Source organism: Prionailurus bengalensis, chromosome A1 (assembly GCF_016509475.1).
Source record: "Prionailurus bengalensis isolate Pbe53 chromosome A1, Fcat_Pben_1.1_paternal_pri, whole genome shotgun sequence".
In the NCBI taxonomy this organism is placed as follows: Eukaryota; Metazoa; Chordata; class Mammalia; order Carnivora; family Felidae; genus Prionailurus; species Prionailurus bengalensis.
Window position 1 is genome coordinate 77,900,796 of NC_057343.1, and position 18,609 is coordinate 77,919,404.

The 18,609-nt window shown below is 43.8% G+C and overlaps 1 protein-coding gene across 2 annotated transcripts in view; it reads right to left on the reverse strand.

The window, feature by feature from the left end:
- The window catches only part of NALF1 (NALCN channel auxiliary factor 1), a 630,837-nt gene that overhangs the window by 33,857 nt on the left and 578,371 nt on the right, over nucleotides 1-18,609 (reverse strand). For both annotated transcript variants that reach the window (XM_043582820.1, XM_043582829.1), the window contains exon 2: nucleotides 986-1,157. In XM_043582820.1, coding sequence (XP_043438755.1) covers nucleotides 986-1,157 — 172 coding nt within the window. The remainder of the gene's footprint in view (nucleotides 1-985; nucleotides 1,158-18,609) is intronic.

Below are 18,609 nucleotides of genomic sequence, written 5' to 3' on the forward strand. Positions count from 1 at the left end.
ATCTGGAAATAATTTGATAAACTCTCATGCCGAGCATCTTCATATGTCACTGTGTTGTAGAAGGGTTTCATAAGGTCTAATAGAAGGAGGAAGGAGCTTTTCACATGTCTGGACACGTACCGTAGAGTTTTATCCTCAAAACTTGAAAACTAACCCTGCCTCCATGGAAGCCATCTAGTGACAAGGACATGTGTGGCACTTTTTGTGCCAAGATAACGCTCTATCTCATCACCGTGGCAAAGTGTCTGGTTCTCACGTGTCTACTCGCCATTTATTTAAAATAAAAGCACAAAACAATTTACTTTTATCCTTAACGTCTTATTCTGTGTCTAAATTATGTAATGCTTATAAATACCCAGAAATTGAATGCTGATATTGTTGTTTGGCCCAGCCTGAATGATTTGCTGAAAGAAGTAAACACTATTAATGGGGAAGAGGAGTTAAAATTGTATCTAGCCTCTATTGTGCGTCTCTCTCTCTCTCTCTCTCTCACACACACACACATACACACACACACACACACGAATAACTCAGGTAGTCAGTTTTTTATGGTCTTGACACTCATTGAAGATAAAGTAACATAAACCTTCTCAGAAAATACACGTGGAGACGTGAACACGTTACCGATCTGAAGAAGCAGCAAAATTTTACTGGCCTGGTCACATCATCTGTTCTCAGGTAACGCAAAGCTCCAGGCAGAATCCAACCACTCTAAGTCAAGTTGAAGCCTGTCTCATGATTGCTAACATGTTCCCCTCAGGAGTATCCTTTTGCAAGGTAAATGACCGTGGGTCACAGGTCCCCTATCGATAACGTGATCTTTCCCAACCAAGTTCGTTCAGGGCTTCGATGAAGGAAAGCGTGGAAAACTACCAGGCATGTCTTCAAGGTGACATCAGTAGGAGGCAAAAGCAAAGCAGACAAACATCACCTATGAGAGCAGAGACCAGGAGCGGCTGAGTGACAACCCCGCCCTGCACTGTACCTGTACAGATGAAACTGGACAGTCCCCCATAGATGACTTCATCGTTGTCGGGCAATATGAACGGACACCTCGTCTGAACCTCCAAACAGTATTGCTTGCAAGGAATTGTCTTTCTGCAGTTAAACTGTGCGACTTCAAAGTACTGGGAACACAGCCAGGCTTTGTAGACAATCTGAAAAAAGAGAAGAATCAAAAATCGGGAGGGATGACAAGAGTTCTGTCTCTCGTACAGGACATGCTGTACCGTGAGAAGCATGCCGTGGTGCCAAGTGGATCCTAAGGAAACTCTCATTTCCAGAACGCTCTTTTACACAACGCTAGCTGCAAGTGATAGCAAGGTAGCCACAGAAGTCTGCAACAGAGCCAAACGTGATTGGATCGAGCCTTTCCGAGAGTATGCAAAAGGTCACACGGCGTTTGGTTTGACGAAGCTCGTCTGAAAAATAGTGGCGTTCATCAGAACCTGAAGTTTCAAAGTCCAGGGATACAGAAAGTAAACAAACAAACAAACACCAAAAAACCCTTAATAGACTGCAACGTTCCACTGAGCAGGAGGCCCCTCCAGCTATGCTCCCAATGGGCACTAGATGGCGCTGTGTCCTCTGCAACCAGGGCCACCAGCAAGCGCTTCCACTCCAGACACACAAAAGTAGCCGTGGGCAATTACATTCATGACTCACATCAAGTGCATTAAAAACCTCATCGTCCCAAAGCCCGGAAACACCCCACCTAGGTCAGCGCTGGCATGTGTTGGCGTTGCAGTGCATGCGAACCACAGCTTGGACCATCCATGCAGATATATGTTAGGTGTTCAGTTCACGTAATGAGATGTGAAATGATTATGACTTCATTTACCTCTTTGTTTTCGATAGCTAGTCAGGAAAATAAATATTGAAAAACAAATGCCCCTTCCTTGCCTGAGGAAACAGGGCGCAACCTCAATCCAAATAAAATGATGACGAAAGCACCCATCTACAGTAGAGGTTGCTGGGAAGCAGGTGTTTCCCAGATCCTTGGCATGGGGGGCTGCTGTCTGTCTGTCTCTAAGGTTAATAATAGTCGGGTAAGATTTTGTCAACTATGCCTTCCCTAGAAACGTGAATGGTTGACAGTTAGACATAAACTAAGAGATAAGAGATCATAAACATTTGACAATAGTAGCAAGAACTGTACATAGTATTTATCAACTTTGGTTGATATACTCTGTTCTAAGCATGTCACATACTTTTTTCTCCATGTAATGCTCAGCGCACGCTTCGAAGGTAACGAGCAGTCATGTTTTGAGTACAAATCATAATTTGTAATGGAAGTAAATTTAAAAATCCAGAATTCAAACCCACTCTTCGTAGGGCTCCAAATCCTGCACTCTTGAAAATGATGCTCTGCTTAATCTGAAAATGTTTGTTTCAAGAAGAACTTGTAAAATCACAAGGGAGTTTGTGAATCCACCTGACATCAGCACCAAATTGCATGTGGCTGGCCAGTGTCTGTTTGGTATTGGAATGTTATTCATCACTTTCTGTTGCTTTGATCAAAATGAAACTTTAGTCTTTGATCGAAGGGGCCTCAGTGGGGGTAAAATGGAATGAATGTGAAATTCAGATTTAAGGTTAGACCGCTAAGAGTAATTTATTCGCTGTCATTAGCAACTCATTTATAAGGGTTTATAAAACTTGATAGGAAAATACATAAATAATTGGCACTCTCATAGGTCTTTTGAACAGGTCTTAACATAAAAGTGTACATTAGAAAAAAGTACTACAAATAGCTAAGGGAACCCCTACGGTTTGTTAAATCTCAATGCAGAAACAACGGGAAGGGGTGTGCGAATGAGAGGCAAGGGGACAGAGGTGACAGGTGGGGACAGTGCCCTCATGCTGTCAGAAAGAGGTCAAAAGTACGAGTTTCAGGGGCGCCTGGGTGGCGCAGTCGGTTAAGCGTCCGACTTCAGCCAGGTCACGATCTCGCGGTCCGTGAGTTCGAGCCCCGCGTCAGGCTCTGGGCTGATGGCTCGGAGCCTGGAGCCTGTTTCCGATTCTGTGTCTCCCTCTCTCTCTGCCCCTCCCCCGTTCATGCTCTGTCTCTCTCTGTCCCAAAAATAAATAAACGTTGAAAAAAAAAATTTTTTTTAAAAGTACGAGTTTCAGAAGAAAGAAAAGTAACGTGGTTTCCCAACCATGCTTCGGGGGCAATGCAGATTGTTTTTCAAAATACATTGGTATTTGTGCAATATAACATAATATGTAATATGGTATATGACATTTATGACATAAACCAAGCTGTACTCTAGGAATGGCAGTGTCTGTCTTATGATTCCTGGTTTTAATTTCCTTTTCTCAGTACCAGGGGAAGTTGAGTACCAAGTCTACAGTTCCAACAACAATACAATTCCATGATAAGCAATGTTCACATTCTGCATATTTCTGGGGTTGTAAAAAAAGCAGAGTGACCTCTTCGCTCTTAGGGAATACCGCTACACAATTTCAGAAAGTTGCACACATTCTTATGGGCCAGAGTCTCCTCTCCATTCCGCCTCCTACTTTGCTATTGCACAGCTCTTCAAATTAAAGTGGTTCCTGAATAGCAAGTCATATCCTGTACCTGGTCAACCCCACCTTAGGCAAGACCCTGTCCCCTCTCACAGACAATGGGATATCACAGATCGAAGCCTCTCGGGAAATATACACATTCTCCTTGCAATCAAACTCCTTAGCATCACCCAACTGGAATGGATCCATTTTTCTTCTGGTTCCTTCCATGCTGTTTCAGCTATATTTCTTTGGCAGATTTTTTTTTTTACTTAAAGACCTAGTAAGTAAAGCACTTTTTATAAAGATCAGGTTGTAAGCTATGGACAAATGTGCAAAGGGCTCTGGACCTTCTACGGAGCGATAACAACCTCTCCAGCCGGGTTTCCATGCATCATTAGTTCTTATTAACCAACTCTGAGACTTTCCAAATGCAATGGAAGGTTCGTCACCCGAGCCTTCCACATCTTCCAAAATTTTGGTTCAGGGGATACGATATGTCAGAAAGCAATCGGGGAACAGAAGCATCGTGGGCAGAAAAAGAAAGGGGAGGCCTTTGCTGTTGACTTTGAGGGCATTGCTACTGTGTGCTCATGGCCAATGGTTTTCTAAGTGTGAGATCAGAAGACACAGACCAAGGGAAGGCAGACAAGTACATGCTGGCATGGGCTGAAGAGCTTTCTTGCCAGAAGAGAAGAAATACAACGGGCTGTCTTGTGAGGTATGAGTTGTCTGTAACCAGGAACATGTGAGCCGGAGTTGAGTTAGCTCCCGCCAGTGTGCTGTGATTCTCGGGGGACAGTGAGAGAAGTAAGTGACTCTGAGATACCTGTCAGTGCCTTTTTAGAAGTCTTTGAGGAAGAGAGGCTGAGAAAGATGGTTTTCAGTGGCACAAAGCTAAAGTAACAAGATGGTTAATTTGTTAAAATACGGAAGGATTCTCACACAGAAGCACCTGATAAAGAGTAAATGAAGTTGTCTCTTTTTATACAAACTCTGCAGTATAAAGAAGGCCAGCAATCTTTTCTTATGATGGCCTCGCCTTCTCCTCTGGAGAGAAGCATTAGGTAATCGCTTTTCTAGACGTCACTAAATAGAAGAAATGATTATATGATGCTGAACAATAATTTGGGAAAGAAACAAAACCAGTGGTTGGAGTACATCCACCCACACCCCTCCTTGAGGGCATGGGCTCTTTTGTGTCTGGAGAGCACTGTTTGCCAGGTACCTATGCTCACGAAGGACAGAGCAAATGACCTCCTCACCCACACGCTCACTTCCGCCCCGTGCCCCGTGGAAATGACCACTGACTGTACAGAAACCTTGCTTGGCAGCTGCCCACTGTTCAGTAAATGGGCGACATGCTCAAGTTGCAGTCTGCAAAAGCAACAGACTACGTGATTACAATGGCCTAAAGGACAATGTCATTTTTACTTACTATCTCGGTTACGATATTCTCCTTCTCTCCCAAACCATTTTCGCACTTGTTATGTGTTGCCCATGAAGACTCTGGGACGTGTTCGGGAAATATTTTACAGATAAAGAAACAAGGACAGAGAGATTATAGCACCAAACGAATGGAGTTCGGGTCTCGACAGCTAGACCGGCACTGGGAATGCTGGAAACTGGAGGCCCCCCCACCCCTCGAGGGGATGCGGGGAGTGACCGCTACATGAACAGGTCCACACCTCTGGAGTCACTGAAGGGGGCGTTCCAGAGTAGAGAGATTCTAGTGGTGGTCTTTCTGAGCCTCTTCATTTAAAGTGGAAAGGGGCCTAGAAAGATCACAGGTGATGATGACCTCAAACCCCTGACTTCCAGACCATTGTTTTAATAATGCACCGCCATATTGGAAGCCATCAACTGAGCATTGTTCATTCCTAACATCCTCTTTCCCCCTGTCCCCCCCCCCCCCCCCCCCCGCAGGTCACTTCATTTCAGGACCGCACTCTGGAAGCTTTGCCTTGTAATTCCACACAGCGGGCTGTCACGAGCCACCCCACCTGCCCCCCAGGCTCTCTTCTGCATTCACATCCCTTAGTGACACGGACCTATTTGAAGATGTGAGCCTGGACAGCAAAGAGAGAGGAGAGGAGGGGCAATCCAAGGGAGCCTGGTCTACAGAAGTCATCTCTAGACTCACAATGAAGAATGACGTGTTTTCCAGATAATTTTCCGTGCCCAGCAAAGTTTTGGTTGTAATGGCACTAGTGTGGTTGAGCTGAAAAATCTCAAGAGGAAGACTCGGCTGTGGGGGGTTCTTTGTCTGCTTCCCAATTATGGGGAGCAATGTTAAGCTATGGGGTTCTGGAAGGGAATGCTTTCTGCGGGTATAAGGATGAGCCTAAAATAGTCACCTTTTTGTTACCAAATAATCATGGTTAACAGGGTCGCCATTATAAATGACCAGTGGAATATATGATGCCAGATTCCCATGACTTCTGTTGGTTCTGGACATTCCATTTGGCTGTGGCCAATCCTGTGGAGACCCTTTCAAACATACATAAGATTCAAATGTTTCCAATAGAAGCTGGGATTCTCATTTCCTTTAAATATGTTTGCCTCCCTCCCCCAAATCTATGCCTGTGTTTTAGAGCTAGATAGCAGATTGATATCGCAAATATACACTGGCCTGCTGAAACAAATATCATGTTGGCTACAATTTTTTATTATGAAGAAAAACGTCAGGTGTTGAAAATGGTTGTCATCTTTGTGTTAGAAGGTTGCTTTCCTATTTCCCCAAGCATTAGCAAGGACAGATTCTTTCTACGGTTACGACATGTGTTGATACCTTTTATTAGATCCTTTTCTGTCAGCTCTAATGCATTAGTGGCCTGAGTTTTGAGTGTGTGAGGGTGGAATAATTGGTTATGTAAGCAAAAGTCTGCTGTAGCAAATGCCTCAGGCTACTGCACTTTGATGCGTGCAACGCACGCCGTTGCAATGTAAGTAGAGGTAGAGGTCAAAATACATGTTCACGTTCCTGTGTCTGAATGTCTGCTTTCTTCTTTATTTGTGTCCGTGTCTCGTTAAAGCGCGTGGCACCCAGAAATTGGAAATACTGATGTATTCCAAGAGAAAAACAAGGAAACAAACCCCTGCCTAACGATGAGCTAAGGCAAGTGAAGAATGCGTTAGGAGATGGACGGCACACTGAGCACCGGGCTCCTTGAGCCTCCGATGTCCGTACGCCTTGTCCTCCAGGGCTACGTCTTGGCCCCATTTCCTAAATAAGATGCAAATACCTTCCAGTTTCTGCTGGTGACCCACTTTGGGATCCTGTCATAACACTTGGTCTATTCCCCTCCAGAACTTCAGAACTCCCCTTGCTCCCTGGGGCTGCCCTACATTTTGAAGTCCGCCCAAACTGTGCTCACCACCACGCCGGGGCCCCAGGCTCGTTCCGCACAGGAGAGGGAGCTGGTCAGAAAAGGGGGTGCGACCTCGCCAGTCTGCCAGCCAGGGAGCTATTTGTGGGAGTCTGTGGACACTCATGAGATGCTACAGATGACAAAAAAAGCAAAGCAAATCGACGGCGCTTTCTTATAAAGAGAGAATGTTCCATCCAAAGATGAATGGAACTCAGAATGGGGCTCAGAAAACCCCAGCAAGCACTTGTGTCTCCAGCGCTATCCAAGGGATACAAAGCCAACTCCATTTCTCCCTTTCTCCTCCTCGTTCACACCTGCCTGGCTTTGCCCCTGCAGGCTTGTCTCATCTTTTCCCTCCTCTCTCCCTTTCATTTGGCGTCAGCCCCAACCGCTCCACAGAAGCTGTTCTTTCTAAGCAACTTGGCTGCTCCGATGATAAACCCAGCTGCTGAAATGGGTTATTTTCTTATTTGACCTCTTGGCAGCTTTGAACGCTACTGATGAAGCTCCTTCTTTCAATGCCCGCACTGGCTCTGTGCTCCTGATGATGGGACTTTGGCTGGCCCCTCCCCCGGCCACGCCTCCTCCATCTGTACCTGTCCTTCCTCGCCACCGTCACCATCACCGTTGTTTGCTTCCTCTGCCACTCCCCAAAATGTTGGTACCCCTGCGGCTTGTGTTCTAAACTTTCCTCCACACGTTCTTCCAGGGCAATCATCCACTCTTAGGAGGATTCAATGGTCATCTTTAAAACAGAGAAGCTAAAATCTTTGTTTCCAAAGCACCTCTCTCTCTCTCTCTCTCTCTCTCTCTCTCTCTCTCTCTCATTCTCTGGCATCTGGTCTACCCTGAAATGGTGAAATGGTCTCCTACCAGTCTCTGTCTCAGTACTCTATCCTCTCAATCGCTGCGGGTCCACAGTGGAATTTGGCAACTTCCTCTCGGGGAGAGGCAAGAGTGAGAAATCTGGGAGTCACGCTGGACACCCCCTTCTGCTCTGTCCCACGACTGTTTAATCTCCAAGTCCTGTGAGCCCACCTCCTAAATAGCTCTAACACCTGCTCATACCTCTTGAGTTTTTAAAATGCTTATTATTTTATTTTGAGAGAGAGAGAGAGAGAGAGCAGGGGAGGGGCAGAAAGAAAGGGTGAGAGAATCCCAAGCAGGCCCTGCACTGTGAGCACAGTACCCTCTGTGGGGCTTGAACTCACGAACTTTCAGATCATGACCTGAACCTAAATCCAAAGTTAGATGCTTAACTGAGCCACCCAACGGTCCCATACCTCTTGATTTCTATCGCCACCATTATCATGCCAGCTGCCACCATCACTCGCTCTCCTACACTGCCACATGGATACATCCATGGACCTCATTTGGTGATTTCAGGCGTGGACTCCTCCTCCATGCTGTTTTCCACCCTAAACTTAGAATAATTTATCCACCGTTAGTTTGATTACTTCATTGCACCACTTGAAATCATTCCAAACCTCTGCACAGCGCTCAGGAAGAAGCTGGAACTCTGTGATGGACCCAGAGATTTGTGACTCTGCTCATCTGGCACGGTAGCTCATTTCTGTCTGTGCCTCTCTTCACTCTGTGCTCTCTGGCTGTGGAGGGTGACCTGTGGGGCCACTAAACGTGCCATGCCCTCCACGGCCCTGCACCCACGCTCTTCCTGCCACCTGCCTCGCAGATCTCTTAGCCCGGTTGGTTCCTACCACCCTTTGTGGCCGTGTCTGTAAGTCTACATGCACCTCTCACGATCTGAGATGGATGTTTCTATGGCTTGTGCTAAAGGCAAAGCTCCTTCCTTGTCCATCTTCCCTGCTGGGAGCACTTGTGCGCTTTTGCATCTCAATGCCCTGGGTGTACCTTCCTTGGAATTCTCATTGAAGATTTGTCCCACGGCCCTCAGGTCTGCAGAGTTCTGTCCAGTGATTTGGTTAGCGTGAGCCAGTCCTCCTGGCTCTGAGATCTCGTGCAGAACAGCCCAAACCAGAACCTCGATGGGCTTCCAAGACAGTGAAGTGTATGGATCCCTTTGAAGTGATCAGCTAACTCTTTTATTAGAGGCCCAATAAATCCTTAAGAAAAAAGGTTTTGACAGCCTACTTCATGGATTGAACCTCTGTTTCCAAATGCCGTGGTTTAGGTCCTGAGGCACAATGTGGGGTTGGGACACAAGAAGACACGGGTTCCCACCCAAAGAGGAGGCAGGGTGTGGTTTAACGCGCAGGGCTGCGGAGAGCGGAGTTTATTCTGCACTTGCTTTTAAAAAGGGATGTGATGTTGTGGCGCCTGGGTGGCTCAGTTGATTGTGCCCAACTTTGGCTCAGGTCGTGATCTCACGGTTTGTGAGTTCGAGCCCCGCATCGGGCTCTGTGCTAAGAGCTCAGAGCCTGGAGCCTGCTTCAGATTCTGTGTCCCCCTCTCTCTCTGCCCCCCCCCCCCCCGCTCAAGCTCTATCTCTCTCTCTCTGTCAAAAATAAATAAAACATTAAAAAAATTAAAAAAAAGAAACAGACATTTTAAATGTCATTATGTGATTAATTTAAAAATCAGCTAAAACTGGGGCACCTGGGTGGCTCAGTCAGTTAAGTGTCAGCTCAGGTCATGATTTCAGCTCAGGTCATGGTTCGTGAGTTTGAGCCCTGCCTCGGGCTCTGTGGTGATGGCTCAGAGCCTGGAGCCTGCTTCAGATTCTGTCTCTCTCTCTCTCTCTCTGCCCCTTCCCCACTCATGCTCTGTCTCTCTCTGTCTCTGAAAAATGAACAAACATTAAAAAAATTTAAAAAAATGGATGCAATGCTGTGGCTGAGACTTTGGCTAAAAAGTTTTGGCAGACAGATTACAGTAATTCATACCTTTCCCAAACTACACCTATTGTACACTCAGAAATGAATATGAAGATGATAATTAGTAGTTGAATTAAGTGCTCAGTAAGCAGCCATTTCTTAGGGTGTCAAGAAAGACCTCTTTTAATGAGCCACAGTCACCAGATTATCACATTAGCGACAAAGATGTCGGAAGCTCTAACTACAGACATTGGAAAGGAAGGGATTTCTTTCATGGAGACTACTTCCAAGTCTGAGCCACGGGTTGACACACTGCCGTCCTCAATAGGAACAGGAGTCAATGATAGATCCTTTTGTAGACCAATCGCCAGCCAAGACCTGGGAACACAGTAGTACTGCATGCCACTTGGCCCCCTAAATCCACCTCTAAACCCACCGTATGAACCATCGTAAAAGTATCCTTTGAGCAAAGCGATCCTACTAGAATTCACAGCTTTAAAAAGACAGTGAGCAAACACCTCAATATAAATTCAGTTTTGGGGAGTACCTGGGTGGCTCCTTCGGTTGGGTGTCCGCCTCTTGATTTCAGCTCAGGTCTTTTTTGATCTCAGGGTCATAAGTTTGGGCCCCATGCTGGGCTCCCCATTGGGTGTGGAGCCCACATAAATGAATGAATGAATGAATGAATGAATGAATTCAATTTTGGACTCCCATGCCTTAAGTGAGTTTGGAATGTTGAAAAGGGTTCAAACAGCGGGAAATCAGCCTTTTGAAGAAAGAAGTGAAGTGAGTCTGTAAATAAGACGTCTTGAAACCGGTCTTAGGCATATTAAGGGATAATACATTCACCAAGGAAAGAAGGAGAGTAAATGTGTCAAACTTTCCTTATTTTGTAGGACTCATAGAATACATAGAGCACGTGATGATTAGTAAATGAATCAGTGCTCTATCCCGGAATGGAGAATAAATCTAGAAAATACCCACACACTCAGTTAAGCTGTCATAAGTAATCAGTACATTCGCTAAAAAATTCTGATGTAGCACTTCTTCATAAGACTAAATAGAAGGGGACGTCCTACAACTGCTTCATTTAAGAGAAACACACAAAAAAAGGTCTGAAGAAAGTTAATGCATAGCTTTGTCACAGAACCCAAAGTAAAATATGGAAAATTTGAAATAGCAAAGTAAATTCGTCATGTAATTTCTAGTTATTTCTGATAATACTCCTAATCTATCTATTCCAAAATGTTCACATACATGTATACCTCCCAGAGCTACAATATCAAGTGCTTTGTGTATCTATTTGAGTTTCCTACATCTTTGCTATATCGTCAGGGTGTTTCTCTATCCACAGTGCCCGACTGCAGTCCAACTTCACCAATCACAGATTCTCACGGGTTCTCAGTTAAAACTATAATGATCTACCTTTGCCCAAAGAAGGTGCCTTGCCCCTTGGTCGCGTGGGACCTTTGCAGTGTCTATGTTTCCCATGGAAGTGAGCGCTTCTGATTTCGTCGTCAGAGTCGATGTGCAACAGCTATGCCAAGACCGTGCCACTGATATGGTTTCCGGCCTTATCCTGATGTGTCCTGGCAGCAATGAGGAGCAGGGCAGCTATTAATAGACGGCAGCCCCTGAGTGGATGTGAGCGAACCAGCGCCTTGGGAATACAGCAGTCTTACATGTCACCCGCCCCTTGAAACATGCTATTGATTGAAACCTGGTCTGTATTGACCGCTAGAAACATGCCAGTGATCCTGGTAGAATTTATGGCTTTAAGAAGTCACAGAGTGAACGCTCTGAAATTCCAATCGGGATTGAGTTGTACACTGTGATCACCAAACGGGAGAAGCTGACCGAGGCTTCAAAGGTGTCATTCAATTGATCTGTTAGCCCAAAATTACATATTGAGAGCTGGCTATGGACCAGACATTAGGTAAATAGCCTTGGGAGCAGGGCTGGGGGCAGGTTAGAAATTCCACTACAAGACCCTTTTCCTGGCATCACGAATAATATCATCGGATTAAAGGCGACGAGACAAGATGGACTAAGTGGTGTGATGTGACCAGGGCTCTTGTGTTTGGAGAAAGCAGACATCACTGATGAACGAAGGGAGGTGGTTTACTAGACAAGAGGAGGGGACAGTCCGTGAGAGGGAGTGACAAGGGTCGTCGAAGAGAGGAAAGGGGATAGTTGCTGATGTGCCTGGGATGCAGGAAGGAAAGGAGGAGAGCAAAGGGTGGGAGGAAGACGGCTGGATGGAAGCAGATAATTAAATATTTCCTAGGATCAGTTATCTTGCCAGTGTCCTCCGAGCATCAGTGATGTGACAGGACTGTGATGATTCCAAATTCACAAGTGTGAAAACTCAGGCTCAGAGAATCTCAGCAACTTGGCCAAAATCCCAGCAGAACAGAGCAGAGCCAGGCTGAGAATTTGGGTCATTTTACCTACTCCCACCCATCATCCAAATGTGTGTGTGTGTGTGTGTGTGTGTGTGTGTATTAAGATTATTTCGTTATTTTGAGAGAGACAGAAAGACTGCGAGCAGGGGAGGGGCAGAGAGAGACAGGGAGAATCTGAAGCAGGCTCTGAGCTGTCAGCGCAGAGCACTATGCGGGGCTTGAACTCCTGAAACCCTGAGATCATGACCTGAGCCGAAATCAAGAGTCGGAGGCTTAACCAACTGAGCCACCCGGGCGCCCCCAAATGTGTTTCACTGTGCATCACTGACCTCAGGTATAAACAGATACCCACAACCCCCTTACTGGGAGTAAGATTTGGAGATTCAAACCTTCTCTATACTTCATAATCCAATGCATATTTAAATAAGATATTTCAGCCAATGCTATGCGGTTTACTCAATAGTGAAAGATTTTAAATACTGCAAAGGATCACAAAGTTTGTGATCTTAACACATGGTTGAAACTCTAGCGTTAGTGACACAAGTCATACTATTGTTAATGAGAAAGGAGCCAGAATTTTGTCTGAAAAAAAAAATGCCTCTCATTAGAACTAACAGCTCCCACTAATTAGGAAGCCTACCTTTCTCATCTTGGTCCTAAATCTGCACCCCCCCCTTCCTCTGCCCTGGTTATTTCTCACGTCACATTGATTCAACTATTACCTTATACGGAAGTGATACTAAATTATACATACCTTAAACAATACTGGCTGAAAATGTTTATTACTCACTCGTTTAAAAATTTTTAGTATATTTCCCTTACATAAACATTGATTTATAAAGTATACACATGCACCATTGCATAATATGCGCACTATAAAACAGATGCAAAACATAAGCGATGCAAAACATGGGATAGATACCAACTCTGAACAGAAGTTTACGATTTTCCTGTCACCTTCCAATGGACCATCTTGTGAATGCCCCGTGTGTATACACCCCACTTAGGAGAAGCCTGAATTAGTTAAAAAGCAATTGCAAACTCTTGAAGTCCTGGAGAAAATCATGACAGTTGTGAAAATGCGTCGGCCAGACATCTAAACTGAGCACCTGCTTGAATTGTGCAAACAAATCTTAATGAATTTTATCTAACCAACTAGACAAACAGTAAAAATCCTACTGAGGGTAAGAACCTTATCTGTCCTTACTTATCAATGAATGATCCACCAGCGGGGGGCCCGGCCTGGGGCAGGACTTGGTTAACGTTTCCTGAATGATGAATGATTTGGTGTATACACAAGTCAAAGGAGAGTCCGAATGGCAGTGACCAATGAAGCGGTTCCCTCCTATTCTATTTAGTAGAATTCCTTTTCCTGATCAGTCCTTAATGATGATTATTATTATTATTAATCTAGAAACTGCACGACACCCATTTCTTTTGAGGCTAAGCAGTAGAAGCTGGGAGAATAAATACAATTTTGGATAAGCCAAAAAGGCTCTGATTTGACTTAGCAACAATAGCAGTAAAAACTCCTATTTCTTTGTTTTGATTGGTAGGAGCAAGATGTACTCTTTCAACGTTTTAGATCGTGTCGTTGCCAAAGAAATCAGAAACACATGTCTTTGAATGGCAAAGTTAAGATGTCTCAGGGAACGTAGAAATAAATTCACTCATGCGCAATGGCTTCCTAATTCAAATTAAGGCAAACCATGAAGGTTTGAAAGGCAGGGCTTTTGAATTCCTCCCTCACACGTTTCCTAAGACAAATTTTAATTGGCTGTTCTCGCGTTCCATACTTTCCACCGTCTTAACCTGTAGGTTAGTAAAATACAGTGTGTTTCCTGTTTTCCAAGTATGCTGTGTATGTCTTGGAAAAAAATAAGCTATACTACTCATAGAGTTAAGAATATGAATATAGGCTAATGGACTCTTTCCACTTACCCTGCGAATGTTGTGCTTAAAAGAATAAAACGCAAGGTCAACAAGAAGACATTTTGTTCCCTCTTCTGCAGAGACAGACACAACACAGTGGCTTGTAGGTAGGCAAGCCACTCTCAGTGGCAAATGTCTTCTTTCACCCAGGGCTTAGCATGACATCAGAAATGTGTGTTTTAACATAAAATCATGCCTTGTTTAAAACAATACAATATCCACTAATACTGAAAATTATAACCAGCAGGATTCCTAGTAATAATTTAATTGCTAGTAACTGTGGAAGGTACAGTCTCGGAGCAGAGAGCTGATGACTATAAATTGTGCAGAATGAATAGGGCGGAACCTGGTCTCATACTCAGAGTAAAACCTGACAGAAAGTCCATAACCGTGCTGGAATACGCCTAAATTAAATTAAGAGAGTACTTTTTAAAACCATTATGTAGACTGCTATGAGAACATCCGGGTATTCAATGTGAGGAATTTTCTGGGTTGAGAATGCATGTTTCTATGCATCAGTAAAAAAATAAATCATTGGATATACAAATGTCATTTCCATTTTTGTTTGGAGAGAGAGAGAGAGACAGAGAGAGAGAGAGAGAGAGAGAGAGAGAGAGACAGCACATGCAAGTAGGGAAGAAACTTTCCACATCCAGGAACATTCCTTACATTTTTCCCCTGGGTGGAGCTATGACTCCAATATTCTTGATGGAATTTAGGATGCTTCATAAAGGCTGTTTCCTTGAGGGTCTGTGAGCTGGAAGAAACAAGATTTACCACAGGGAATGCCTGGGGTTTAAACCCACCCCCTTACTGAAGTCACAGAGCATCCAGAGAACAGACTGGAGGGAAGACTCTGGGTAAGATGTATATTCTCAAGTGAAGCAATCAGAAAATTCTGGCAAAAACAGTTTGCTTTTAGTCACGGGCATAAAAGGTCTAGCACAATGGCATTGTAATAGCGTTGTGGGGCGACAGATTTAGCTGCGCTTGTGACCACGGCATACTTGTTGAATCACTGTGTTGTACCCCTGAAACTAATGTAAAACTGTCAACTACACCTCGGCTATAAATAAATAAATAAATAAATAAATAATAGAGCTCAGTATGAGGCAGGTAAAACATATTTTCTCATTAAAAAAATATATGTATCTATATATTATATATATTATATGCATATGTGTATTATATGCATATATTATATATAATATATATATATATATACGCAATAAATTTGTTAAAGTTTATGGTACTTTTCATTATTTCAAACCCAGATCCATCTAGAAAATGTCTTTTACATTTTCCTTCATAAGAGCAAAATCATGTTAATTGCATATTTATTGGAATGTATAAACATTTAGACGGAAATTGCTTCTTTTATGGTGAAGATTGCCCAATAGCCTGTTTCTTTCACATAGTGCTCCTGTAAAAAGCCATCCAAAGAGGTCTCTCCTTCACTGTGGCATAAACTGAGTAACAAAATATGAGATCCTGATGCTCGTATTTCATAGACCTACAGTCTAAAAATGGTTAAGGTCGGTTTCGTGACTTCTTATAATCCCTGTCGATCTGAAACAACAGAACGACATGCATACGTTGAGGAAAGCAAAGATGATAAGCACTAACACACAGCACTCACTACGTGCCAGAAATTGTTGATCAAAGTATTTTGTATAGTAGCTCCTTTGATTCTCCCAGCAAACCTCTGAGGCAAATATAGCAATATTCCTCCTTTTCCTTGTGGACGTGAAAAATGAGGACCTGAAAGTTTAAATCCCTGACTGCAGTGACCAAGCTAAGCCAGAATTTAAAACCCAGACTAGATTCAGACCCCACACATCCAGCCACTGGACTGCATGGCATCTCTGTCCACTGGATACTTTATATTCACAAAGTATGGGGTTCATTTGTCCCTATGTATATTGTATGCAGACGTTCTCGGGTTCTATCATCTCAGGAGATTTCTTTCTGGCGAAATAAATGATAAGTATAGATTAAGCACCTCAACACATCGCCAGAGCGGGAGGGAAAATTCCTTGGGGCCGGACACAATCCACCTGCAACAGTGTTCGTCCTGGTTAAGTCAAAGCCCCAATCCTCTTCTACGTGTCTTCCGTCTTGCAAAACAGGTGTTGTGTACTTCTACATAGACCTTCCTTGTGTGATCACGGATACTTCTAAATCCTGTAGTTCTGACTGGTTGTGAATCATGTGGATACTTGCTTTGTGCTTGCCTTAGTATCCCCTCTGCCCGTGACAGCGTCCTAGACTTGTCATTAGGACAACATGTTTTCTGACACATGTGAAGAGCCCTCCGTGTCTAGCACTGTGCCTTGATCGCCTAGGAAGAGTTAGTGAACGGGTTTGATTATTGCAAGCTGTTAAAGATGTTCAAGTCAGAAGGTGTGTAAAACGTCTAAGGCAAGAGGTAAACACCATGTCTGTAGACGGCTCTGAAGCATCAAAGCAGTGATCATGCATGAATTGAGACCTTCTGATCAACTATTCTTGGTAATTACTCGAAGTTACGATTCTAGCAAACTACGTTTCTGAAACATCTTCTCCATTACCTAAGTCAAGACTGCATAGTCCTGGTGATTTTCACATCTTGATAAACAAGGAAGTAACAATGTTTAAAACAATCACACATTCCCCCCGTAGATGCCAGCTTTACAAGACAAGATTGACAATGTAATGGAAAGGAATACGTAACAGACAACTAGCTTCCTTCATGTGAGAAAGAGCCATGGGAAGCTGTGAGCAGTGGCATTTATTACTTGTGATACATTGGAGATGTGCATTTATTTGCACTTAGCTTATTCAGTTGAGCTTCCGTGAGTAATACCAACCTCATAGGATTTTAGGAAGGATAAAATAATCACATATATATGTAAGGAAAATCGAATTTAATAAGACCTTGCCAACGGTATATACTGGCAAAGACCCATATTTCAAAATGTGAGCTCTGTATGTGTAACACATGCTGGTAAAACCGACGAGTTGCCTTTTCTGTTGACTTTCTCACCCCACCAACATTTACTAAGTATCTACTATGTGGAAAGCATATGCTGGAGACATTGGTAAAGGGAATGGTACCATTATTTGATTATTTGATCCATTTGTATTTTTGGTTAATTTAGATTAACAGTGATATCCATGCAGGTGAAGCTCAAAAGAAGGTCCATGGCAGTTCCAACCTATATAGGCTGTTTGAAAAATGCATAATACAGGTAAGGAGGCAGCGTGCAATTATGATCATAGCTCCTATAGTTCTACTGAAATGGCCAGATTGAGAGTCTAATTCAATGAAATCAGATCATCAAACATCTCTTATAGGGTCTTCGAAGATCCTGCATCTCCAAGGGGTAGACTGAGGAAAGAACCCAGTGTCAGGAGAGTAGGGAGACACAGGAAAGCAGGCAGAAGACTGCTGTATCACTACAGGGGAAAGAGGGCTAGAAGTTAAATGTATGCCTCTGCTGGAGAGGCAAAGCAATGGCGTGAGCCATTCGATGTGCTCTGTTGTCGAGTTTATCTCAAACATATGCCAAAAAGAGTTTTGTCCTTTTGAGTCATTTGCATTGTTACCCGGAACACCTTATGGCACAGAGGGTAATATAAGGGTAATACACAAGTTGAAGGGTTTTGGAGACTCTTGGTTGATGATGCTTCTGCTTGTCTCCCTGGAAAACCCTCCATTTTATTATTTTTTAAGTTTATTTATTTTGAAAGAGAGAGAAAGAGAGAGCAAGAGGGGAAGGGGCAGAGACAGAATCCCAAGAAGTCTCTGCGCTGTCAGTGCAGAGCCCAACGTGGGGCTTGAACCCGCCAACCACGAGATCACGACTTGAGGCGAGATCAAGAGTCAGACACCTAACCGACTGAGCCACCCAGGTGCCCCCAAACCCTCCATTTTAATTATTAAGATACTCTTCTGAAAACTGATTCTCTTCTATGGTTCAAGCCAACCAGCTTCCTAGAAGCGACGTCTTGGGAATGTTTTATAGTATTTTCTAATATTGTTTTGCCTTTAGCTTCCAGCATAAAACTTTTTGAGCCGGAGACGTGTCAGATAAAATATAGGCCATGTCTTGGACACAGGTACTCAAATGTTTTGAAGCAATAGTAAGCCTAGGTGAGCATATTCATTTTAGATTTCATTAAAAAAATTTTAATGAGGAAATACATCATGGGAAATACCTGCTAATCTAACATCAATACCAATTATGATGATGGGGACGACGGGCTGCTGGAGAAAGGCATTCTGTCTCCGAGGAGAGGGAATTTTCATTATGTCAGCCCTGTGATAAAGAGAGTGTGGAGATCATTTCTCATGCTTAGGTACTCAAAATCTGTTTGTATTTTAAAAGTGCTTTATATAACTGTTATTATGCATCAAAGGATGCCTTTGGCTCAGCTGCTAACCTTTGCATAGCATAACTAAAGAGAGCGGGGTGAGGGGTCGACAGGAGATTCAGGGTGCGTGAGAAACCCGGAGACGCGCTTGTTTGCCAAGAGAAAGAAAGCAAAGCTTCCGCAGAAAAAAGCCACAACGCCGGACCCATGAACATTTATATTTTTATTCCTGGTGTT